The sequence below is a fragment of the Scatophagus argus genome, chromosome 6, assembly GCF_020382885.2.
Source record: "Scatophagus argus isolate fScaArg1 chromosome 6, fScaArg1.pri, whole genome shotgun sequence".
NCBI classification, from domain to species: Eukaryota; Metazoa; Chordata; class Actinopteri; family Scatophagidae; genus Scatophagus; species Scatophagus argus.
In genome coordinates, this window is record NC_058498.1 from 20,930,337 (window position 1) to 20,957,839 (window position 27,503).

The 27,503-nt window shown below is 39.6% G+C and overlaps 1 protein-coding gene across 3 annotated transcripts; it reads left to right on the plus strand.

Annotated features, from left to right (window-relative positions):
- The first annotated feature begins 2,118 nt into the window (after positions 1-2,118).
- gabrb3 (gamma-aminobutyric acid type A receptor subunit beta3) lies at positions 2,119-27,503 on the plus strand. Of its 3 annotated transcripts, XM_046391777.1 has the most exons (10): positions 2,119-2,349; positions 2,439-2,530; positions 2,660-2,727; positions 13,164-13,384; positions 14,170-14,252; positions 14,897-15,034; positions 16,843-16,995; positions 22,126-22,370; positions 22,997-23,077; positions 25,365-27,503. In XM_046391777.1, exons 1-10 carry the CDS (start codon positions 2,270-2,272, stop codon positions 25,710-25,712), a joined length of 1,509 nt encoding a protein of 502 aa, XP_046247733.1. In that variant the 5' UTR covers positions 2,119-2,269; the 3' UTR covers positions 25,713-27,503. The 3 variants fall into 3 exon arrangements, with proteins under 3 accessions (XP_046247733.1, XP_046247731.1, XP_046247732.1); XM_046391775.1 differs by lacking the exon at positions 22,997-23,077; XM_046391776.1 differs by lacking the exons at positions 2,119-2,349; positions 2,439-2,530; positions 2,660-2,727; positions 22,997-23,077 and adding an exon at positions 10,356-10,572.

Sequence of the window (27,503 nt, forward strand, 5' to 3'; positions counted from 1 at the left end):
GTATTTGATTTTTGTGCAAAATTGTTGCTCCTTTGTGCATTTAGACTCGAGGTGAAACCCTTCTGGGACACTACTGTACTGATACAGATAGTAACTCCTCATTCTTTTGTATTCACAGGAACGCTGGTGGTGGGAACAAAAAATTGTACGCCATCTATGATACGAGGTAAGAATCATTCCCTGAAAAGTTTAGTAAAAAACAGTAGAGTGTTAATTCTGAAATACAGAGGAAGACCAGTGTCGGTCTCTTGAAAGAAGGGAAGGAGAAATTTGTTGGTAAGAGTCCAAGGCAAGCGCAGTCTCATTCCCTGCAGTAATATTGAACTTCTTCCACTACAGCAAATACTGAAGCCAACAGAAAAAATAGCTCAGAGAGAAAGTATACAGAAAACATTCTGTATACTTTCTCTCTACAGAAACAAATTAAATTGGCTGATACACTATCAAGAATAAACTTGCAAGGTTCTCAGGCACTTAAGCAACTCCATAGATAATTGAATGGGGGAGCAAATGGGGGAGGTATTATTTATTCTTTCTTTATATCTTTTCCCAATCTATCTCTGACCTTTGCCCCTTGTCAAACCTGGAAACATTTGAATAGCATTCAGATGATTTCTCTATATCATCACACCTGGGGTCTTCACAACTACAGACAATATGTGGGCTAGAATTTCTTAAACTGACTTTAAAGTGAGCCTATGTCAGCCGTAAGCTTTGCTGAACAGTGACAATCAGGCTGTGTGCTAATGGTAGGCAAAACAGCACATTTAAAACTAGCCTGACAGTGACACAAAGCAAGAAGTGAAAAGTAAATCAACACTGGCTCAGTAAAGTCAGTCAGAGAGCAACATCTACACAATATGGACAAAAGTATTGGGATGGGGCTGTTTTTCAGGGGTTGGGCTCAGCCCCTTAACTTCCAGTGAAGGGAAATCTCAATGCTTCAGCATACTAAGACATGTTGGACAATGCTATGCTTCCAACTTTGTGGCAACAGTTTGGTGAAGAACCTTTTCTATTCCAGCATGACTGTGTCCCAGTGCACAAAGCACAGTCCATAAAGACATGGCTGGATGAGTTTGGTGTGGAAGAACTTGACTGGCCCACACAGAGTCCTGACCTCAACCCCATCCAACACCTTTGGGATGTTTTGTCCATATAGTGTGGCTAAACTAATGCCTCCATAAACTATGGGTCATATTAGTGCAAATAGCATAAGGGTCTAACAGCAACCCACTAATTGTAAGGCTTTTGAACTGAGTGGATTTACTGATAATGAGCTTAACTTCTCATTTACAAGAGTAAGAATGTGTAATTTTCTCGAAAGATTTCATTTTCAAAAACAATTCGCCTGGGCTATATATCATTTAGCAGTGTTTTTTTTTCCAATAGGTTGCAATGGTCCAGAGAAAACATAGCTTCATTTTTGCCCACTTTATGTCACACCAGAGTGACACTTGAAAGATTCAGAGAGGACATTTTTAGCTAACCACCAGGGAATGTGAGGGGCATTTCAGACAGCCATAGAGACGCTCGGGCTACTTGAATGCACCTCTGCTGTAAAACTATAGAGCGAAAATAACATGCGGGTGTCTCATTATGGCACATACGTAGTGTTATTGTAGAGGTTTCAGGAAAGAGCCGGAGCCCCCCTGACTTACGCCACTGCATCTCACCATAATTGAACTCCCGCCCTGTCTGAGGTTCTCAATTCGAGAGGACGGCCGTTTAAGTAAACTTCGATATGTAGACGGTCACGTGGGCTTTAATGATTACCAGGACAGCTCGAGACACGAAGTCAATCATACTCCAAACTCAGAGTTAGCCTCACCATGACCGGGCTCTGAAACGGGATATTGTTTTGGACCTGGGCGACAACATATGCTGTATTTTACGCATGTAGCTCCCTTGGACAGCGGACCTGTGGATTTGTATCCTTAATCTTATAATGGATATTTGTCAGACTTTGTAGTGCCAATGTGAGCTAACGGGCGTGAGGCTGAGTCCTGCTAACCGGAGGATGGAGACGCGCAGCAGCCTGTATGAGGCTTTCCGGCTCCGCTGCCGTATGAACACAACTGAAATCCAAGTAAACGCGCCTCTGCCTCATGAAGCATGTTAACACAGGCTGCGCTAGAAGTAGACATAATGTGGAGGAAGTCTCACCTGTTTTAACGGAGCTGGGTGGGAGTGGGAGCACTGTGGCTTCCTCGTTTAGTCATTTGTTGAACGCTGGATCTCACCCATCCATCCAGACACCACACAAGGGATGTGGAGACCCCAGAAAACAGGGCTCTTTGACATTCTTTCATTGCCGCTCGTCGTGGCAGTGATGTGCTGTGCCCAGAGGTGAGTGTCCGGGGGTTAACACTGCGGACGCAAGTGAGGGTGTCCGTCCTCCGAAAGTGTTACCATCCCTGTTGTCTTCTCCCTTTCAGCGTCAACGAACCGGGGAACATGTCCTACGTCAAAGAGACCGTGGATAAACTGTTGAAAGGTTATGATATTCGTCTTCGGCCAGACTTCGGAGGTATGTCCGTGGTCACCACATTTTGTGGGTTTCACCCCAATGGCTTCCCTAAATGTTTCTTCACCTCCCTGTTTTCTTAGTGTAGTCCATAGTTAACTTTTTGTTTTTGTTGTTTTGTTTATTTCAAAGGTCCACCGGTTGCTGTTGGCATGAGTATAGACGTGGCGAGTATAGACATGGTGTCAGAAGTCAATATGGTAAGTTGTATACAAATCCTGAGTCATTTTTTCAGTCACTTGTTGTGTTGGATTGCGTTTTACCATTACTAGAACACAAATTAATCAATGAAAAGTGATACTAAGGGTTTCATTAGAATCTCAGGTATCACTGTCTTGTTCGGGAAGAGTTTACTAGCATCTCTTTATTAACTAATCTTTTAATAATGTCTTATAGAACAGTTACACACTGTTAATAAGGGGAAGGGTTGGGTTGCAAGTTTGTTAAAAAGTCCTTTTAGCTGGTGTGTGCCCGATTTAGAAAAGGAAATTGTAAATGTCAGTACTCCACTAATAAATCATGGCTTTTTCACATCGTTTAAGCCACTACCTATATCTTATGATAATGCTGCTTGTCCTTAAGTATTACCTAAGTGGGTACCAAAATCAGTTTGAACAACCTGGCAACCCAAAAGCTGTTTGTGTTTATGAAGTATTTGTAAATGAATCAGAAACCATTAACAAAGTCACTAGTTAATACTCATAAACACGTTGTAAAGGCGTGCTGTTGGAAAGTAGTGATGAAAAAACACTAACACTGAATAATCTGTACAGCATCTTGAATTGCTGCAGTCTAATTTGTGAACAGAAAGTGGATTATAGAGGCTCCTTGCATTGTGGAGAACAGTTTGCTCTGCTGGATCAGATTATGGCTCGTATGGGTTTACTGGTTTGCTGTGTGGCTTTAGCAGATGCCCTAGTGGTCCTGTTAGAAGGTGAGGTCAGTAAGTTCTGTTGCCATGTCCTCTACTTTCAAATATAAAAAAACAAGCAAGACCTTTGGATGTGCGTGTCGGTGTGCACGTGTGTTTTGGTTGGCACACCACAGGGCTTTACAGTTTAATGCCTGTATGCCATCTATCATTTGTCTGAACTGCTGACAGAGCTTGATGCCCTGTCACATGCTACCAAGAGGAAATAGCCCCTGACATGCTGTCCTGACAAGTGTGTGTGATGAAAGGTACCCGTGGTGCATTTTAATGCATCTTATACACGGCAGCAGAGTGTGGCTTAGTGAGAACCACAACACTCACCACAACAGTGTGGATATATTAAGAAAATACAGAATACAAATAAAGTTTTTTTGTTAGATGATGGGATCAGTTTCTTCCATTGATCGACACATAATTTTCTGTACAATTAATTTGCATTTTAGATTTGGATTTCTAACAAACGTACGTAGTAGAACAACTGAACACAGCAGATGTTTCCAAACTGTATGAGGCGCACCTCCCCAGGAAGCCGGGGGAGCTGAAGCCGGCAGTGGAGGGAGAGCTGTAGGCTGTGAGCCATAATTTGAAGCTGTACTCTTTTTCAAAATTGTAATTCAGTCAGATCTCATCACAGACATGACACACATGTTTTTGGATCAATGTGACACACACACATCCTGAGGATATCATTGTCTCCAGTGTCTGCTGTGATAACTTGTCCATGAATCTGTTTCAAAATCATGGAGGAAAAAACTCCCCCTCCCCAGAATTTGCATGAGATTTGTCACATTTTTGGTTTTTCTTCAGTATCAAAGTAATCCAGTGTTCACAGGTATATTGCAGACAGGGAATGATAATAGTTAATTTGGCGTACTGGGTGGGACCCATTGGCCCATTAATGGGGGCTACTGGTGCAGGGCTCAGTCTCAGTTTTGTCTGAGAGTCCTACACTGTCAGTCTTTAAAATCCCTGGAATACATTAAGCGGTTCTGTGTACAGGAGGAACAATTTCCTTTGTTTGCCAGCTTAACTGTTCTAAAACTGGACACGAATAATACACCAATCTAACGAGCTATGCAACTGTTTTTGTGGACATATGTACAAAATTTGACTTTTCGGCTAAGATTATTTTCATGAAAGGCCTTTGATTCCAAGTGAACAGCGATTTTTTTTCTCAATCTCATTAGCTTTGAAAATCTATAATCAGTTAACTAAGTCTGAGCACTTAATGGACCAAAGCTAATGTCCGTGATAGAGACCGCGCCCGCTTTTAACTCAAGAGTTGCTGTCTGCGTCTGCTGTATGAAAGCATTTGGCTTCCTCAGTGGCGATCACATCGGGCTGTCTGTTGTTATGTCTGTCTAGGCATGCAGATGGGACAGAGGAAAATACATCCCCTCCTCACTGCTGGAGGAATCGGACACATAAAGAAAATACAGATTCCAAGTGGCATTTGAGCATGTGATAAAAATGATACAATTTTAAAATTTCATCCTGTCCATGAGGCATTATATTGTTTGATATGCCAGATATCCCAAAATATCCTCACTATCCTGATGCAGTGTCAAGCACACGGAAACCAACAGGATCACTTATCAGTCAGGGTGCTTTTAATATATGGGAGTCTGCTATGACTTAGGAAGCAAAGTGACCTCACATCAGCACTACTTCCATTTATTTATGTTTCTAAAGCCTGGAGCCATAGATCACTTTTATCAGAGTATCCTGAGCACTGTGGCCGTGAACAACATTATGTTGGTCCTTACTGTCTCAGTTGCATTCTAGTCCCCCCCTCCAGAGTTCTTTGGCATTTGTAGCTTCTTCTCACATTTTGCTCACAGGACCATCTCTAGGCGTCCAGTGACCCAGTGTGTTTATGGAGAATCCCTCTCGCTGAAATAGGCTATTTAATTGTTTAATACCTTGCATTTGTCACAGCTCTTTGCACAGTGTAGCGGATATGGTTATTTTGGGACATTACACTGAACTTGGGACAGGATTTCCACATATTGATCACCTTTGGAGAGGCTGCTGAGATACATTTAAATGTATTTTTGGCACCTGTAAGTATTTGTTTCAAATTTACAGGTCATGTCAGTGGAAATTACTTTCAATTTCTCTTAAATTAACCTTGTAAGTATTCTGCCTTCTGTCTCATGCCTGTGTCTTTTTACTTGTACTTATGAGCTTAACATGTCAGTGGCAAAAATAAGCATGTTAAGTGGATGTGCTCTGACGTTACTGTGCATCTCGAAGCTGCCGGCTCCAGTGCTCTCGTTCAATACTGCGCCGGTTTCAAAAATTGTTGCCTCCATTAGTTACTTACACAAAAACATGAGACAATTAGAGTTCAGTCTGAAAATACTGAAGTGACCCATTTAACATTCCCAGTTCTTATGAGCAAAATAAACCCTCTGCTTGGTTGTAGTTAAGTGTGTCTCAGTCTGTTTTTGGCCGCGAGTCCTTTGATAGTGAATATTTACCAATACAAAGCCCAGTCTGATACTTATTATATGTACTTCAGTGTTGATTAAACATGTATCTGACACATTAGAATTAAGGTCCTGATCCAAAATATTATGGTTGTATCTATGGGTGCGGTGGTTAGCCCTGTCCCCTCACAGCAAGAGGGATGTGAGTTCGAGTCCGGATCTGGGCCCATCTGCATGTTCTCCCTGTGCCATGGGTTTTCTCCCGGTACTCTGGCATTCTCTCCCTGACCCAAAGACATGCTTAATCTGTAACTTGTGAATGTAGCACGATGCTGTAACTGCATTAAATTATGCTTTTTTGGCTTTATTTTATTCAGAAACGTATTGCGTCGGTTGGAGAAATTTGACATTCCCAGAGCAGCTGCCATGTCATCTGAGTATGAAATATGAAACAAACACAAATGACAGCCCAATGAGTGGCGCATCCAGCATCCGGTCATATCACTGAAGGCTTCTTACTGATGTCGGACTGAAGATGAAAAGTGTCAGTCATCTGTTGTATAGCTTGACTCAAAAGAAATCTGTCCTGAGCAAAAGCTGAACCTCACGGCACCACGCTGAGAGCCGTGAGACGAAACGAAGCTCAGTGAAACACAGCATATTCTGTCTCAATGTAATGCCAATTATTTGGTGTCTTTTTGCTTCACTGAAGGGGTAAAAAAAAGAAGAAACCTTCCATTACTGCTGAACACTGACTACTTTACCTGGTGGTGAATCCTTTGCACCAAATTTTCAGCCTCACTAAAATGCCAGCTCAGCTTTGAAATGAGCTGCTGATTGGTTGTTTGGCAAGTATATGTGTGCACATGCATGGTCTTATGTGTTATTTGCAGTAACGTTCAATCTGTTAATAGGATCAGAGTCTACATTTAGTAAATCACCGTCAGGTTTCTGTGCTCAGTTTAGAGTTGTGCTTTAAGAGGAGCGGAAACAGACAGATTATATCTGCAATGCAGTGCATGTTCTGCCTCTTTTCATACACCACAATAAGGTCTTGTTAGTAGTATGTCTCTCTTTCTTCACATGTAGTTCAGAGGAGCAGGAAAGTTATCTCTATGAATTCTCTGCAGGCATTTGCACTTCACAACCTGCTGTGATGGTTGAGGGATGATCAATGTTTCTTGGATTATAGGCATTACGCTGGACCCTCTTGTTATCTCAGGCTGTTTCAGTGTCAATAAAATGTCTTACAAAACAAGTAAATCAAAATTTAAGATGTATGTTAAGTGTGTGTGTGTGCTTTCTGGCGCTGGGCTAGACCCCAGAAGTGAAGAAAAGAGATTGTGATTGTGTTCTGCGCTGCAGTGTTGGATTCCCTGACGCAGGCAGGTTGTAAAATGGTGAAAAGAAGAGCAGAAAGGAGAAAACTTGGCTCAGGTTCAAGATCACTTACTTTTAACTGGATGCTTTTCAGTGTGATTCGCAACTCTGCCCCACATAGCATAACCCAATTTACTTCCAAAATTACACCTTAAACCTGTATAAGTATACATAAGCCTCAGCCCTCCAAACCTCCACTCTCAGTTTAATTTGATTTTGTTACTGTTGACAAGAGCCTGGCTAGCTGTTGCTGGCTGTATGCTAAGCTAAGCTAACCTGAGCTGCCTGCTCAGTTTTTGTAAAGCAACACTGACAGTGTAGACACAGTCAAACAAATAACTGACTGCTTGCCTCAGCAGTGTCTGGTTAAACAATTGGGTCTGACTTCCGTTTCTTGGCATTAGTACTAATATTTCTGCTGTGTAGTCTGCCTGCTAAGTTTTAACGAGATCATTGCCTTTGTGTGTCAGACTGGGCCCGCCAAAGAGTAGTTCATTAACTATTGTACATGTATTTTGGTTTAAAAATACACTGTGTTCTATTTATTGTGTTTATATGACTATTTATAGAGCAGTTCAGTGCAGATTGCCAGCCATCACATGTTGTAAGCAAATATCTGTCATTTCTGTTACTCGGTTTAAATACCTAAAACACAAGATTCGGAGCTGTTCTCCATAATAAATCATTGCAAAAGACTTTGATGGCTGCCCAGTCATTCTCCTTGCACAGACCAAAGCAGAGCTTCTCTTCAGAGAAGTAGAGAGCATGAAGGTGTTGGCGGCGTGTTTTCAAACAGCCGAAGTCACACAGAGTATTGGCCCATTATAGTCTGTGTGGGTGAAGTGCTGAGCTTGTTGTCTAGGAAATAAGATTATTAATGTATTTCTGTCTTTACTCACACCTCTCCTTTATTTTTAGCATGGAAATAAAGAGCACTCTTTCCTTTTCTTTTATGCTGTTGTTTTAAAAGCTTCAGCATAATCAAATGTCCATGTTACACAAAAGCACTGCAGGAACAAAATATGATATCAAACTATTTATTGTGGATCGCTTTTCAGATGTGATGCACCGGTTTTGAGTCTTTTTAAAGAAGCACCTGTCCAGGAACATAAAGCACCTTAAAAAGCAGATCCTCCCAGCGGTGTTGTTACACATTTATTCGGCAGCCACAGTATGAGTCAGCTGGAAGACAGATCCATCATGTGCTAAAACACCCATCCATTTTGACACTTTAACATTATCCGCCTCTTGCCTGGAGGAAGTACTACCCTTAAAAAACTCATACTACAGATGTTCTCCCAGATTTATATTGAAGGGCTTAGTTAATAAGTCAGCCTCATAACACACCAAATAGCCTCAGGCTTCAGATACTCACAAGGTAAGGAGAACTCAGCTAGAAATGCTAGTGTAGTCCTCTGTATACAACAAGCTGAGGTTTCTGTTTTGCAGGAACAATGCTGCATTTAGTGGAGTTACACAATAGTGGGATTTGACCCTACAGGAGTGTAAACCCTCTGTGAGGCAGAATCTACTCGTCACTAACAGGGTGTTTAAAATAAAAATGGATTCTCAAGTGCTTTTATTGAGTTGATGCGGCAGATTCATGTGAAACTAATTGTGGCTGAACAAGTTTTGATTTATGCAATCAGCTGAGATGACCACCAACTGTCATACAATTCCTTTGTGCTTTTAGGGCTTCAGAAATGTTTAATTCGGAGTGCAGGGAAGATGCTTTGTTGGCCCACTTTGATTATACACCAACAGGGCCTGAAATTAAAAAGTAAACCTTTGAACAGCGTGTAAATGTTTGTACCAAAATAGTAGTGAAGGAAAAAAACTAAGCTGTGTTTTGGTGTCATTAACGGCCATGCTGCTTCTGTCCTCTCTGACTCTGTGCATAAACTTAAAAATCTATTCTCAAATGGCCACAACAAAGGATGTTAAAAACAGGAAAGTTTCAAAATTTTTTGTGATTTTCCTTTGTTAAAAAACATGGCCGTTTTGATGTTCTTCCACTACAACAGTTACATGTTTAAATCATAACAATAGCTCATTCATTTCAACGGATTTCAGGCATTCTTTAAAAAAGATGTATCTAATTTTTATCAGCAAATGCAACCACATCCTTGTACAACAAGTACTAAAAAAAGGTCTGTAACTTGTTTTATTGCAGCATTTTTAATAATTAAATACGAAAGAGATATCCAATATGCATTTTGGCCTGTGGATTTTTTCATCTAGTCTCCATGGCCTGTGAGTCAGAGATCTCTGGAGCAACCATCCATCCACTCCACAAAGAGCAGCTCACCTGTAACTGCTTTATAAGATAATATTGCTCACAAGCAGTCTGCTAGGAGGTGGTAAAAGGAATGAAGTCATTTAATGAAAGGATGTGTAAAATGCCATGTGGAAAGATGCAGAGACTGACATTATTAAACGCATGATTTGTAAAATATAAATATAGTACATTTTTTAATTCTCCTGGGAACACTTAGCTGTCTTTTGGAGTGATGAAAAGCCCCCCTACTGCACGGGGCAAACATCTCTGAGTGCTATTCCTGTATTCCCAGCGGATATCCGGGTGTTAAGTTGACGTAGACGATGTTTGACTGGCATACAGTAACCACGTCTGAGTATGAGACGGTGCACTCCGTGAGCCGAAGATGACACGACTCATCCTCCCACTGGGCCTCATTTACTCACTGGTGCTGAGAACAAGCCTCTTTCTGTCTCATGTGGTCTACATATCTGACAACAAACAACACCACTCTTTGGGGTGCCCAAACACAAACCAGAGTAAGGAGTATTAACATGTATTTTCAAAATTTTAAATAGTTAACATTTTTAAAATGTCAGTGAGATGGCCTTTGAAAGCTTTTGTTTGTCAGATATGGCTATTGGTCATGTAATCGCAATATGATGTAATATTACACTCAAAGTGAGGGTTCATTTTCACTAGAGCTAGCTCATAACTCAGTATTATCATTGCTGCCTTTCAGTGGAATCAGTATCATGAAAATATTATAGCATTTAGTTAAAAACTGAGCATAGCAGCAGCCTGGGCATTAAAGTTGTGTTTGAGTGAGCTGATCACCATCAGCTGTTTCATTCATGCTTCACAGTCATTGGCTCATTCAGCAGCTGTTTGACTATCAGCTGACGTGTAATATCCAATCATATAACCAGATATGTCTCTGCTGTGACCCTGACATGCTCGTGCATGCTCACATGCTCCCTCCACCTCATTGCTACTCAGATTCATTGAGAACTTCGACAAAGAGCAGCATGTTTTTCCCACAAAGGTAACTTTATGACTATTTGTTGTGGTCAGTTCATGGACACACACTGTCTCTCAGTGAACTGAGACCATTAAAGCAGTCAGCAAATGATATACAGACAGGTGACAAACTGAAGGAGCAAGCAATTAAAACTGCTGTTACATACCTCCAGTAGAGTTGTCCAAACTGTTCTGGAGGCTCATGGTGAAACAACTACCGATGCTCTATATAAGAGGCCTGTGATATATTTAATGATTTTATTTTTTAGAGTAATATGTAATATTAAGAAATCTCTTACATTTGGTTTTGAAAGAGTATGAGCATTGTATACACTGAGTATATTTTACATTTAAAAAAAATAAATTTCACCCTGTATTTTCTCTATTTAAATTTCCTGTGGCTTAGTACACCAGTACCAACATATGTGCAATAAGCTAGTAGGATATTACGGGCTCTACTGTTTATTTTGACAAAGTGCAGCCCACAGTCTAATGGCAGGCTGCAATAACATGAATGTGACATGAAATGCATGCATTATTTTTGAGTGATTTGTGGACCATTTCAGTATTTTCTCTTTGTAACACCTACATCTAATACACCAATCGTCTACCTCAAACTTTATTTGCTTTATAGAAAGCCTCACAGGGCTAATGAAGGTGAGCAAATGAGCTGTTTTTGCTTAAAACAGAGGGTGTTGCAAATATTTGTTGAAGTGAAGCAGTATGTGCCATAGTCATAATCATAAAGCACTTGAGCCATTTGCTGTAGCACCCAGTGCCTTTTATTAAATATGTGTTGGCAACACTGACCTCCAGTGTGCCTGCCAGGGGGTGTCTTTACACAAACTGTAAACCCCCTGGAGAGAACATCTGAGGCCTGCAATGGAGCCCTGTGGGACCAGCAGGTTACTCAGGGTACTGGGAGGAGGAGTGCACACTGTATAGTGTGCACAGTCAGAGTTATGTGCCATAGCTTTGTTTCCAAGATGCTAAAGCAGTCTTTAAGGCAGTCAAGGACAACTTCTGAAGTGGGATCTGAGGATGTAAAACAGACTGAAATAGTTGTGCTCCAGACTTTGATTGAGAGGGTTGGTGGATGGGCTCCATCTCTGTAGTGTGAGAGCTGTTGTGTAAAGCTGATTCACCCAGCCCACACCTGCACTGTGTGTGGGGGAGAGCGTAATGAGGGCATCTTCTGTTCACAGGGGGTGAGGGAGAACTGGGAGGGCGAACCCATCTCTATAGAGACTTGGAAAACAAAACAGCAACGTCTCAAGCAGGGGATTTTCTGGAAATATGCTGTATTACATCTGATTACTACAGAACTTACTCCCACTCCGAAAACTTGCAAAATAGTTTCTGGCCATCTTTATAGATGCAGATTTAGGAGAAATGTAGTAAGGAGAATCATCAATTTCATTTTTTTAATAATGAATAAATACATCTTCCTGCTGTACACACACACACACTGAATTGTTCATAGGAATCAATATCATATTATGTTGAATCATACCATCAGTCAAATCACATGTAATGTAATTCATTGCAAATGCAAAACTAGACTACGCTTTGTCAGCCATGCATGATCCAGCTTGCCCTTCGCACCTTGGTGAATTTTGCATAGAGAGTTAAATAAAATAATGCAGTTCTTTATTCAGTCAGAATGAGGTCAGCAGTTTCCTTCTGAGAAAGCACACCGTCGTAGTAATTAGTTTAGTGTGAAAAAAAGAAATACTGCTATTGATTTTAATATCCAAAGGAAATCTTGGCATTTTTGAACATTTTATTACAAGCACAATTTTGCACCAGAGGATTGAAATGTACGCATTTTCAGCACGTGCCAAGTTTTTGTTTATTTCCTGTGACCTGTTTATTTATTTAAGAGAATGTTAGTCAGCAGAATAAAGCCAAGTGAGCTAGTGAAAAGCTCCATTAAAGGCCTGGAAAAGCTTTTGTGTTTTGATGGATCCACTTGCAGACCTAGCTGCAAACTAACAGCCAGTAAATTATTAAAACTGCCTCATGTCACTGCATGTATGGCTGGTAATATGTCATGAAATCTATCTATCTATCTATCTATCTATCTATCTATCTATCTATCTATCTATCTATCTATCTATCTATCTATCTATCTATCTGTCTGTCTGTCTGTCTGTCTATCTGTCTATCTATATATCTGTATGTACGTATTTGGGATACAAAGTAGCTGTGATGTGCTTGTGGTCAGTCACGAAGTTGAAACCAAGTGGTGATGCTGTGCCTGCAGTAAAGGAAATCTATAGTCTGAAGGCCAGCACCAGTTTTGTGCACAGAGCAGCTTAGAGAGATTTCTTTTTGAGAGATGTCTTGAAATATGGTCACCCAGGGCAGACTGATGAGAATCAGGGTTTTTTGACAACTCTATAAATATCACCTTAGTTACAAAACATCCATCCTGACCTCTGTGCAGAATTTGGTAAAGTCTGCCTTCAGTTTGGACAATGGTGGCCTCAGTGGCCTAAAGAAATTGCAGACATCTGAAACCAAATTTGTTTATTGTACCTGCCATATACTGCCATAATGTATGATTTCCATATTAATAGTATAGCTCCATTATGCTGTCTTCACTCCCCACAGGACTACACGTTGACTATGTACTTCCAGCAGTATTGGAGAGATAAGAGGCTGGCCTATGCAGGGATCCCTCTCAACCTGACACTGGATAACAGAGTAGCAGACCAGCTCTGGGTCCCAGACACCTACTTCCTCAATGACAAGAAGTCCTTTGTTCATGGTGTCACTGTTAAGAACCGCATGATTCGACTGCACCCGGATGGCACTGTTCTCTACGGCCTCAGGTGAGCGCTGTTGTTACCATAAAGTCTCAAATACAGCAAACCAGATTTCTTGTAGGAAATCTTAGGTACTTCGAAATGAAAGGCACCATGACTGAAACTCAAAACTTCCTCCAAAGACATTAAACCTCTTGTAACCTTCCTTTTACAGGTAGGCTTTCGGTGAGTTTGTTTGAGTTTTGTTTTCCGTAGCTTAACAGAACAAACAACTGGAATTATGTCTGTGAAAAAGCAGTGACTACAGCCAAAGGTCCTTTTCCACTTTCCATTCATATGTCTCATATCCTGATAAAATCCATAACCCACTGCAGAATGTTAATGCTTATTTGTTGTGTTTTCTCTTGGCTTTTAGACTATCACATCATACTATCTAATCTTCCCACGATGCATGAAATGACTGAATGTTTTATTTGTTTTGTCAAAGCCATTTAAGCTGCAGTTGTCACAACTGCATGGTAATACAGCGGGTCTAACTTGTCTGATATGTTTATTTGGACTGCAGCTCAGGATTGAATTCTCAATATAACACTGCAGCTCTGAAAAGCCATAAGTGTCATTAGCAGTAAATGGCTTTCAAAGAAATCATAATGAGTATCACTGCAATGCCAAGATGTCTGTCTGTAATCATCTGCTCGACATGAAACTAGTTGTTATTTTGTCTCTACAAGTGAGCACCTCTCTTTGAATCTGCTATCATATCTTTCTCTATTTGATGTCATGCTTTAAATCATCGAAAACCAGGTCACACAGGTAATGTATACCTGTCCTTTGGTTTTGTTTGGATTCAGAATCACGACGACAGCTGCCTGCATGATGGATCTGAGGAGATACCCGCTGGACGAACAGAACTGCACTCTGGAAATTGAGAGTTGTAAGTTTAAGCCCCACAGCTTGTGCTTAGCAAAGAAATACAGCAGACGGCTATACTTTCTCATCCCTTAAAAATATGAACAGCACCGTGATTCTCATAAAAAAGCACTTGGACTCCTCATCTTGTGGAGAGAGAAACTGCACAGACTGCTGAATTGCTCTTGATTTATTAAGCTGTCGTATCTGGTTGAGATTGCTTGTTTCTCCCTCTCCAGTTAGTGCTACTGTGCCTGTCCAGAAAGGTTTTAACCAGACAGTGATTGTCATCGCAGAGCACATTAGCAATTCACCCAACTTCATCAGTCTTGATGACATATTTGTCTTATCTGTGCTAAAACTATTAACTACTAACTATTAACATTGGATTCCATGCATGTTGTATAAGTCTGTCTGCCTGCAGTGACACACATCTTCCCCATGAAGATTTACATCTCATGTAATCAGCACTTATAGCCAGCCAAGTCTGTGTGATTCATAGGAGTTACTGTAAATCAACTGTAGCTATTAGGCCCCCAGATTTCACTTAAGCAAATAAAATGCATTATTAATTCCAGCCCTCCAACAAAATGAGTCGACTGCACTTGTCACTGCTTTTCCAGTCACAAGAGTCACACCCTGTGCTGTTTCCTGTGTCCCTGTTGTCAGATGGTTATACAACAGATGATATAGAGTTCTACTGGAAAGGAGGAGACACTGCTGTGACCGGAGTGACGCGAATCGAGCTCCCTCAGTTCTCCATAGTCGACTACAAACTGGTTTCCAGGAACGTGGTCTTTTCCACAGGTGAGTCTACATTTATCATTTATTTGTTTGTATCAGACACTTTTGTCACTTTAGCTGAAAAAGAAAAACAACCTAAAATTTGCCTGCACCATTTTCATTTTCAACACCAAGCAACTGAAAACTTCAATGTTTCAACATTAAAAATTCATAAAGAAGTTGAAAAGGTAGACGTTAAAAAGCACCTTTAGGTGTTTCAAAGTTTAACAACCTAAAACTCAGCTGATCTGATTTATCAGGACTATGTGGGTGCAGATTTTGCCAAACAACCCACAACTGTTGACAGATTTTAATTCCAAAGTTGCTGTACCCTGATTGGTGCAAAAACGTACACACCATCACTTATTTCCAACAGAAAACTCTAAAGTTAAATTAGAATTTTTCTAATCGCATTTTCATGTAGACTCCCACTGATCACAGAAAGATGCTGAGAAGATGCCTTTTCACTGCTGTTTAGGTTCTGCATGAGACACCAAAATATCTCCTGTACTTTGTTTTCCTGCAAGAGTCCAAGTACACATTAGGCTTTCCTAATTACAGGAATCATATGATACCATGATAGTCTCTCACTATAGAACAGAACAGGGAGTAATAATACAGGCATTTAGCCCTCTGTTTCTTCAAGATCTTGTTAAATGAATGGGTGCTTGACTTACTGTATATTAGTGCATCCATGAGGCAAAGCACTGACAGCATGACTTATCCTGGTATAATACAAAAACTCAGAAAAACAAAAGCAGTGATTATTCCCATGGCTGATTTAATGACATGTAGGATGGATGTAGCCTGAACATTTCTGAGCAGGTAACACTGAGAGGGCTGTTAGAGCTCATTACACTCAGGGTCAAATCCTGATGTCTACAGATGCTTTTAACATCTTCTCAGTAGGTGGGTCTAGCCCACAGGGAGCAGCACAGGTGTATGTTTAGTCACTCAGCTTATAGTAGTAAACCAAAAAGGGCAGCTCTTGTTGTTGTGACTAGAGTTTCGGATATCCACGTACTTGTTCAGGTGTAAATGAGGTGTAAATATCACTCTGGCAGTAGTGATAGTTACAGTTATAACTGTCATAAAGCTGATCTTCACCAGTCCCTATTTCTGTCAAGTGCAAAGTAACATGATACCTACACATTCATGTATTTGTTCATTTTGTAAATTGTGTAACAATGTTCACTATTACAAACATCTGATTGAGACAAGTTGAAGGATTATTGGGACATTTTGGCAAATACACCCTTTGGCTTTCTTGTTGAGAGTTTAATGAGACTATTCTCATACCTTTATGATAAATATAAAGTCAGTTAGCTTAAACTAAATATTAGCTTTACACAGGGCCTGGACACAGTGGGAAACAGCTAACGTGTCTCTGTCTCAAGGTAACCAAACCTCCCTACCACCACTTGTAAAGGTCACTTATTAACACATTATGTCTTGTTGTTTAAATCAGGCAAAAACCAAAGAATGAAAATGACAGGGCCATGCTATCTGCTTCTTCATTTTCAGTCTTAATGCTAAACTAAGCTAACTGCCAAGCTGGCTGTATCTTTATGTTTAGTGTACAGTTTATTGTGTATGTGTGTGTAGACAGTAAAAAGTTTTTCTTTTTGCTATGCATTGTGGTGTTTGCACACAGATAATATCTAAATATCTTTCATAAGATGATTTGCAATTTGAACCACACTTGCTTGTTTCCATGGTGATGAAACCAGTTCATGAGCCATTGCCATAGGAACCAAAACAAAGTGCGAGACATCCCCTTGTTCCTTTGGAATGAAAGAGGGCTTTCTCTTCTTCACTGTGTTTTTCTGCAGGTGCCTACCCTCGACTCTCTCTGAGCTTCAAGCTGAAGCGAAACATCGGTTACTTCATCCTGCAGACGTACATGCCCTCCATCCTCATCACCATCCTATCCTGGGTGTCGTTCTGGATAAATTATGATGCCTCTGCTGCCAGAGTTGCATTAGGTATGATGTGCCCCGTGCAGTACGTTGACCTCAGCTCTGTAGTTTCACTTTCAATGGCAGGTCTTTTATGCTATATTGTTTGGGCCTGCAGGCTTGTGAACAGTGACTGCCTCTGTCCCAAAGATAGAAACAGAAGCCTTTAAGCTATGATATCATCCAAGACCGACTTTGGGATTGATGGTAAATGTGGCAGTAGGTGGACTTTCTGGGAATCAAACTGGTTCAGAAATAAAGAAAAGCTGCTCACTTGAGTCCTAGGAAATCAAACATGTGATGTACCGCTCTCAATATAACATAATTCCACTGAGCTCATGAGATGCTGCAGTAGTTTTAGGTGTCAGTGCTGGTGGTTAAAATAGTTGTAGTGTTATGTTGTTGTAGTTTTGACAAAAAATGTGTCGATTTTCTGTGTCATAAAATCAGAACACCAACAAATCACTAGATTTTAATGTTATCCTCCTTTCAGAGTCTAACACAGCTAAAACAGTTTTCTTGAAACAAATTCTGCACATCAATTTGCAAAATACATGAATTCAATAAAAAAGAATACACTGTAAACTTTAGAGACACATCAAAAGTCAATCTGCAAAACATTAGGACATGTAAATCTTGTTTTTATTTGTTATTTGATTTACTTGTGCTGACAGTAACAGCAAATATGAGTCACTGGGTGTCATTTGTGAACACAAATACAAATTTTGATTTTAGATGCATATACGTGCTGCAGTATATTACATATATTGTTGCTAAGTTACAAAACTGTCTTTTCCTACCTTGACGAGCCTCTTTGTATTCAGTCAGTTTGTCGATATGATAAGTGTAAAGTATTTTTTATTATAGTATAGTTTTACAGTATAGTTATATTGCCACGTATGTTTACACATACAAGGAAGTTGTCTTAGCATACAGGTAGTATTGGACAGATTAAAAGAAAACTAGACAGAAAGGAAAGAAGGGGTGGCATGTGAGTGGGAGGTAATGATGACATTCTCAATGGATGGCTACACAGCAGAAAATGTCACTGTGTTGTTATATGAGGTGCACTTATGATTGATTACCTGTGTTTCAGAGAGATGCTGTTTCGTCAGTAGATGGAGCGTTTGTTGGGACATCATGTCAAGTTCATATGATTTAGTGTACTGTGACCGGAAAGGATGATGGGTAGGGTGAGGTTGGATGAGGCTGGCCAGAAGAGGACATAAACAGGGGAGCTGACATTTCCAGTTCGATTTTATTTGTCAAAACTAACTGGAAGTGATCTTTTCCTTTCCCTAAGTTAGCATGGAGCTCAGGGGTTTCTAAACTACTTTAATAAATGTTTTATATTAATGATCGATCAGATGATTGTTTGCAAAGTGAAAGGTGTCATTCGTAGCAATGAACTATCACACATCTGTGCAGTATTTTAGCCTCTTTTAGTTCACTGTTGTGGATAAGCGGTATAGAAAATGGATGGATGGATAGTTCACTGTTGTGGTGTCACAGTTCTCATGAATCCCATGTAGTCACAGCAGGCTGATGTTCTCAGTTCAAAAAAAAGCTCTGATAAACCCACTGCCAAGCACCAAACGGTAAACAGACACAGTCAAAAACTACTTGGGCAAAACAGCAGAGTGTTCAGCACCTAGAGAGGCGGATATTTCCCTCAGCAGTTGGTAGAGACCACGACAGAACTGAAGGAGAGTGACTTTCATCAGATGGTCAGAGACACAACTTTAAATGAAGGATAATATTGCTTAGTGTCTGCAGGATGTGTTAATATGCAGTGGTTGGCTAACTGTTTGCCATAACAACAACAAAAACAAGGTAATAATATATTAATGCTGTTTATAACGCTCATGCGAATATTCTCGCTCGGCTTGTAGCAAGGCTATTGTTATCATTTCTCTATTGCTAGGAGGGATCACCCTCCCTCTTGGGATGGGTTTCCCCACTGTGCTCATCTTGCCTTTCCCAGATGAGTTCAAAGGAAAGGAGAAAATGTTGTCACAATGGCTTAATCTCAGCTTCAAGTGTGTCCAATAATATCCTCAGTTCAGCACCAGATGTCCTTTTCTTTTAAAGTTGGTGTGAGGCCATTGTTTATGGAAAATATTTAGAGGGAGTTTCGGAGTCTTTTGTTGAATGAAAAAAGGATTTGCATGAAAATGCTTGTATTCAAATTACAATTAAAAATTGTTTTGATATCTTTGATATCAGCACCACAACCCAAATATCATATCAGCACTAGTATAAAAAAATTTCAACCAATGAAATTGCCCAAAGTAGTGGACATTTTGCTCAAGTATCAAGGTGGTTCAATCAATATTAAATGCAGACAGGGCACCATCAGTAAATTCTCTCCATGTGTGAATACATAAACATCTGATACAAAATAAATGTTGTATCATGGAAGAATGTTCGTTTGTATGTTTGAGGCTACTGCTCTGTGATGTAATGGGACCTCTTGTTTGTTTCAGTTCACCACTGGGAAACACCTTAGCATCCCTCACCGCATCGATCTCTGCAAGAATATTTGCCTTAATGGAAATCCTCATTAAACATCTATGCACACAATGTACTGACTGTAAGAAAGAGCACAGCATTGTGTGGTCACTGTGATTTAAAGGTGAATGTAGTACACTTTGAGGTGCCATGGATTTGAAAGCACCTCCCCAGGGTCAGACCTGTTCAGAGGACAGTAACAACTTCTCACTGAGAAAACCACTGTCTGAAACACTGTGACACCGGTGCAGTTACGAAAGCATTTACACTTACTGTACTATCCAAATTCAGTCACTGTGTATGTGATGGTTTATTGTTTGTTTCCATTCACTCTGCCATTATAGTGGTGTGAGTATCCTGAGTGAAATTAAATTCGCAGGATACGTATCTGCCCTCAGATATGAGCAGTGGACAATTACGTTTTGAAGTGAGGCGTTGAAACTCACACTCACTTTATAGATTGTATTGAGTATATGATATAATTGAAAGGTTGCTAAGCAGTGGTAGCAAATTTATCAGCAAATTGTTAGTAATGCTTGAAACATTGCTTCCTTGATACAAGGAAGAGGTAGACAAAAACAGGCTTCTCATATGTTCAGAGAATTTACTTGCATAAATGACTCTATCCACTGTGCTAATGAAGCTAATGTTGGCTGTGTGAGTTGCTAAAAACACAGTTTTGTTAAATGTTTCTAGTTTCATGTTTTGAAATGATAATAATATGGAACGGGATATTTATTGAATTGGATTGCTATTGTACAGCCATAACGCTAATAAGTCCTTGTACTACAGTTTTTTTGGGTAATGCATAAAGTGTCTTGTGTGAGAGACAACAGCAAACTCCACATTACTGCACTGAAGATTTTTTTCGGGATTTGTTGAGTAACCCTCTCCTTCGAGTACCGAGAGATTTTAGATTCTTGCTCTTAACTTTGTTCTGTAGAAATCGATGCCATAAACCCACAGTGCTCTTAACACCCCCACACATACAGTGCTGTACAGTGCAACATTTTGTTTTAATTATGTAAGTCTGAGTCGACAGAAATAGACACACTGTCCGCGTAGGTGAGCCATCCAGGAGACACAAAAACAACAGACACATTTAGTGTTGATGGTGCACATTATGGAGAGAATTAGTACACTGCTGCTGTGTGTATTTGTATATTTGCTGAGTCTGTTCCCTCCTTCTATGCTACATGAGCTGTAAACCATATAATGGAGCCTTTTTTGATTACCCAAGCCAAGTACATTCAAACCTGCCAAGAAGAGGCATTGAGAAACATTCATCTGAACAATTTTTTTTTTCTTTTTCTGTTTCGCTCTCTCTTTTAGTTTTTGATCTCCTTTATCTGTTCTAATCAGGTTTGATGGAAATGTTTGTACTTGATGACAATGACTCAGGGTTAGACCTTGACAGAATATGGTGCCCTCTCTTAATGAGTTGTTAACATTCTTAAGAGTGTCCCTTCATTTTAGCCCCTGTAACGCCACATGGATTTTTAATTAAACCTGTAATTAGAGAAACTTGGAAAGAGGCATTACTTGTATTCTTATACAGGAATGCAACCTATGAATTATCTTACTTATCATGAGTGGCAACGCTGACTTAATTTCAGTTTACACCATAGCTGTTGATATCCCATCTCCTTTGATCAAAGTAACATAGTGTGAACATCTGTAGACTCTCATGTTATTGTAATAACTGCAATAGCTTCATGTGTTCAGAGACAGTGAGATGTCTAATAGAGAGACTGGATTCAAAACACAAGTGTAAACGCTAGATCTATTGTGTGTGTCTACAGTTGTGGGTGGAACTGTACGTATGCTGGACAAAATTGTAGGAATCAGTAATATTTTAAAAGTAGGTTGCATCGCGGTTGATTTGTGATGTTGTCAACGATCATAATTTTATACTTCTAAGAACCACAGGGGGTTAAAAGTTGAGGGTTGATAAATGACAAACATCATTAACTCACAGTGCTAATGTCTATAGTGTTGTCACTCAAGCAGGTAACTTATGACGGTACACACAGGAGTTCTGTACCGAATAAGACTTTCTGATTACTGTATTTAGTAATTGTATTATGTATGTATTGTACTAATAGGTCATCCAAGCTCAAAATAAGTTTTCTCACTTGATGGGCTGGTGCTGCATCGTGTGGCCCACTGAATATGTGCTTTAGCATTTTTCTCTTAGGTTCCGATTTTACATTAGGATGACGTCACACACATCATTTCTAGGCTCGTGGAGAAGTTCTGCAATATAAAACCTTCATGCTTTAAAAATTCATAAAACACATAATTAATAATTGAAATAACTGCAAACAAGGTCTGCCAACACACATCTCCTTTTTGGGCAGCAGGAGACTTTTTTCTTTTGTTTTGTTTTGTTTTTTTTTTAGTTTCTGTTTGCCACAGAGGCAAGCTAGCGGCAACGTTGTGTGACAGTGCTGCTAAATCTGAGAGACATAAAATGTGTGTCAACCTTTTCAGTATGAGTGTGTGCCAGACATAATAGCATCGTCCAATCTAATTTACTAGTTCTGATTAACCCAGATTAGATTAAATGAAAGAACAAAAGACGATCTGTCTGAAAATCTAATTCTTCATAGTGATTCTAATTATTTTTTTGTGCTTTTTTTCCAGGGATCACCACTGTCCTGACCATGACAACTATCAACACCCATTTAAGAGAGACATTGCCCAAGATCCCCTACGTCAAAGCTATAGACATGTACCTGATGGGCTGCTTTGTGTTTGTCTTCCTGGCTTTGCTGGAATATGCCTTCGTCAACTACATCTTCTTTGGAAGAGGTCCTCAGATGCAGAAGAAATTGGCGGAGAAGGCACAGAAGGCAAACAATGACCGGGAAAAATTTGATAGACCCAAGGTGAGAATCATTTCCACACACCGGAGAATCAGGTGACAGATTTTTTTCACAGATTCAGAGCAATGGACCATGGAAGCTGGAAGCAACATTTTTAACTAACAGTTAAGTGGATCTTTTATGTAGGACTCGTTGTTATACAGATAGATTGACTTTTGGAAACTTCTGAGTAATACAATATCAGAAATGTTAAATTGCAGTCATTCAGTTTAATTGGAACTTAATTTAATAATAAAAAAAAAACTTAAAGGGATGCTATAGTGATTTTGATTTAGTAACTTAGGATAGAGCCTGACATACCCTGATGTTTATTCTCTTGAAAAGTCTAAGGTCCAAAGATCAAAATGCTGTTTCTTTTATTTTCCACCGTACATGCAGCAGCACCTTTTTACTTGGACCTTTACTGTCACAGGCTTTCTGTTGGAAAATTAAAAAAATCTCCACGTTCAAGCTGAAATAGCAAATGTTTTTGTTAGGATTATTTTCTCGGACTTGTGTTTTTACATCACATTTTAATACCAGCTCAGCTCGCTCGGAACGTCGAACTGATACCAGCAAAAAATACCAGTTAACCAGAACGATCCAAAATGGAAAAAGACAGGGTTTCTGTTTGTGTTTCTCCTGGCTAGTCCGCCCTGGAAGGAGGCAATTGCAAGTCTTCATCAATTAAACAGTCCAATCAGGTACAAGGGCGTCGTCACTCACAACGGGTGAGTGTCTGTCTGTTGTGTCACATCTGTGAAATTGCTACTGAAACTTTGCTGCTGCGGGGCAAAGTTTGACCTCCTCATTTAACCAAGGAACATGTTTAATCACAACATCCCAATAAGCCATTTGTGTCATAACCACTGTGACATTTAAGTATATTCCTCTTTACATTCCTTCTTCCTGTGTGGTGTTTTATCTTTTGTCTGTATGTGTTTGTGGCCCTAATATCCTGCACAGTAAATGCAAACAAACCAGACGTAGCACAGCCGGTACATACACACTAACAGTAACAAAGGTTTATACGGATACACACACATTATAATCATTATTACTAGAAGGTCTGTATAAAGATTCAAATAATTTATATGCATTATATTTTTCTTACTGTCTCTGAAAATCAGAATTCATATGAAATTGCCAAGTATTGGTAAATTCCTGTGGTTTCCTTTCAAAATATAGTAAGCCTGAACGATGCAACGCAATTTCTCCCTGCCAAAAGTGCTAGATCAGTTTATATTGTATCGTTTGAACTCCTCCTGTCTTGTCTGTTAGTACCCAGTGTTGGAATGAAACTCAAGTACTTATGACTTAAGTACAAATGTGAGGTACATCCCTTTCTTGTCCACTGAAAACCATGAAAGTTTTCCTTTATGTGGTACAAATCCTCCTCTTTTCAAGCTAAATAAACTATTTAAAAGCTGCTGGCGTTAGCTGTAAAATGCATCACCACAAAGCTGAAAATAGGCTGTTTTTCTGACTGTTTAGAGATACATCGTTCTCAATGGACAGAGATTCTACAAACATATGATGATCTTATAGAATATGATGCACTGCTGTAGATGAAACCAGCCAACAGCATACAAAGTACCGGTAGTTAAAATGAGCTCAGCCTTAAAGATCCTCACTGATAAAGTACAACATGCACATTAAGGCAGCAGTAATATTAATCCAACAATATCAGATGTAACAGGAAATCACTGACAGGGAACATTTTACTGCATAGTCAGTATTTTTACCTTTGATGCTTTAAGTACATTTTGTTGATCATACTTTTATCTGTAGCTGAGTTTTTTCACAGTGAGGTATTAGCACTTTTAGCACACAGTTTTTAGTACCTGATAAACAAAGTCAAGGATTTAGCAATAAATCATGATGCATGCATAAAATATTCATCAACATTTGAAGGTCACCAGATCAAAACACACGCAGAAAACAACCTCTTTGCTGCCAGCAACACCAACACTCATCTAATGCATCTTCTCTGGGGTATAATACATCTTATGCCGCAACTTATGAAAAGAACATAGAATGAACTTTGAGATAGTAATATGTTTCAGCCAGCTTATATTTGGTAACCATGTTGCAGTTAAAGTTCCTCATGAAACTTATGTGTTTGCAATATATTCTATAAAAATGCGGTTTTGTCTAGCCCATTATCAAGAATAAAACCAACTTAGGAGGAAAATTGTTGTTTAAGAGACCTTGAATAAAGTTAGTCAAGTAATAAATGATAGGAAGGAAGTTCGTTTCGGTTGCAGTTGTCTAAATGATAACAAAAACTCCTTAAAATAAATTACATATACCTTTTATCTGCATAGCATTCTGTAACATGGCATAACTTTAATAAATCACCATTACATCCACTGAGGCATGGGTTTTTCCGTAAGGGTTATGAAGAGGAGAGTGTTTCAGTTTAAATCATAAACTGAACTGGATTTCTCATCAGTTTCATGGATTCAAGTCAAAAATGTAAAAAGAACAGATTTGAATAATTTTTGTTGAATGATGTGTTAGGTGAGGATTTTACCTGCTTTAGCTGTATGTAAAACAAAGTAGCCACCTCATGAAAGTTGCGCGAGGTCTGAGGTGGATCTCAGATTTTTCGTCACGGTTCCATTTCTGTCATTAGTTTGAAACCGAAAGAGTGAGAAAATAAATATTCGCTATGTCTTGTCACCACATGTGTTATATTACTGTGTACATACTGTGCCTGTGTTTTTGCCTCATAGGTCTATATGATTTATATGCTCTTGTGTAGGAAGCAAAAGCTGTCATGACACAAGTATTACAGCCATCCAGTCCAACCTTGAGCTGATTTGTGCGAGGTGATTTAACTTTGGGACAGGAAACCTGCTTTGAAAGGCTGCTCTCTGCTTCGCAGGCCATAATCTGTCAGCCTGGTAGAAGACACCAGCCCCACGGCCTGACACATGCTGCACATGTGTCATCAGTCACTGATGCCTCAACTCACAGCCCATTTTTAACAGGACTCATGTCTGTTGTGCCTAGGTCGACTCCCATGGGAACATTTTGCTGACAACCTTGGAGATCCACAACGAAGTAGGCGGGAATGAGATCACAACCACCGTGAGCGAGACCCACAACTCTTCCTCTATGGTGTTCGATAACTCGGGCGTTCAGTACAGGAAGCCGAGCGCTCCGCGAGAGCCAGAACGTCTCAGCATGGACAGGAACGCACATCTAAAGAAAACCCGTCTGCGGAGACGATCCTCACAGCTCAAAATCAAAATCCCAGACCTCACCGATGTGAACGCCATCGACAGATGGTCACGGATAATATTCCCCTTCACCTTCTCCCTCTTCAACTTAATCTACTGGCTTTACTACGTCAACTAATGCACTAATGTTTTTTTTTTAACCCTTTTCTGCTTTTGTTTTTGAATACATGAACACTTCTCAGTGTAAGGAACAAAATATGGTAAATTCCTTATGAACTTTTTTTATCATCGGAATGCACACCAGGACTTTGACTCACACTGTGTGCATCTGTATTTGCGCAGTCACACGGAAGTCTACAGTACATGTATCTTACACAGACTTTCATGTACTGTAAAACATTGTGTCTCATGGGAAGAGCCAAAGACTCTTTGCAGTGTTTACGGGGCACTGCTTTAGGTCAGTTATTATAACTGTACTACAAAAGTATAAAATGTGGTCACTGTAATACAACTTACTGCTGATTAATGACACAACAACTGATAAAAATACATAGAACTGCTACATCTCTAGCTAATCCACACATGGGCAGATATGATCATATAAACACAAGACTCCAAGTTTATGATCTGGAAATAACTTGTAATGAAACCAGAGTTAAAGAAATTGCATTTTAATTGTGTTTTCTTTCTTGCCAAGAGTTAAATGAGGAACTATCACTCTGATGCATGAACACTAAATTTGAAGTGCTAGCCAGCAGCCGGTTAGCTTAGCTTAGCACAAAGGCTGGAAGCCGTCTAAACTGTGCAAGGATGTCAAAAAGTAACTTTGATTTTAAAGTAACTTTGATTTTTTATAAAACAGGCAGAGGCTGATGGAATCCATACCAGCATTTTATAGAACTGTTATTCTGTCATTCACTGCTGTTCTTTAAGGATATTTTTGACATTTTGACTTGGGAAGTATGCTTGTTTGCTTTCTTGCTGAGATTTAGTCAAAACTACTCAGTCAGTTGTCTTAGCCTAGCATAAAGACTGGAAACAGGGAGAAACACTGAGCCTGGTTGTGGTTAAAGGTGAACATGATATAACGATAAGCAACAGAAATGTAAAAATGAGATGTGTTTTTATAGGGAGTTCCGTGCGGTAACAATTTCTTGGCCAGTCATAGTGATTACCACAAATGGCCAGTTTTACATTTGTGTGTGTGTGTACAGATTAAATAAAGAAGACTGTACATGTTAATGAGTGAGCTTTAGAGGAAGGTAAACTGTGTTAACTTTGGACAGAGCCAGGCTAGCTGTTTCCCTCAGTTTCCAGGCTTTATGCTAAGCTAGGCTAAATGGGGCTGGCTTATTTAGTGCAGAGAGTGGTATCAATGTTTTCATATCACTCTCAACCTGAAAGTGAATAACATTATTTACCAAAATATCAAATTAGCTCTTTTTCATTTGCAGTTACTCGTGCTATTGCTTAAGCATGCCATATGGTCAGCAACAAATGGACAGTTTGTGTCAATTTATGTCAGATGTCAGTAGAGAAGAAAGGTTCCCAGGTCTTACAGCGAACTTGTACAATATCTGATGAGTTTACACTATTTCACTCTTGTCATTTTGCTTTCAGGACTAGTGTCACAATATTTTGTTGATTTTGTGAAACATTCAATACAGCATAATTCACATGGCCTTGTTTGTTTCGGACTGCATGTTTTATTGGGGTGTGGACTCGTATTTGCAGACATCTCGTGTCAGATTTCAGTCAACCTTCACATTCAGATTTGTCGATCCTCCATGAAATGTAATGTACATACTGTAACTCTTGATCATTTTCTTTCAGTTCACATTAATTACATACCGTTGTTGTCAACAGTGTTTTGCTCAGTGATTTCTGGCCTCGCTGTTTTGTTTTGTTAGACTTTGCACAACAGTATAATTTCCCATTTGTGTTGTAAATATAAAACACAGTATCACAG

Excerpts from the sequence above, each read along its gene's own strand:
- gabrb3 (XM_046391777.1), top strand. The coding sequence starts at position 2,270 with ATGTGGAGACCCCAGAAAACAGGGCTCTTTGACATTCTTTCATTGCCG. Across the intron at positions 14,253-14,896 it reads CACTCTGGAAATTGAGAGTT|ATGGTTATACAACAGATGAT; the intron begins GTAAGTTTAAGC and ends CCCTGTTGTCAG. Across the intron at positions 15,035-16,842 it reads GAACGTGGTCTTTTCCACAG|GTGCCTACCCTCGACTCTCT; the intron begins GTGAGTCTACAT and ends GTTTTTCTGCAG.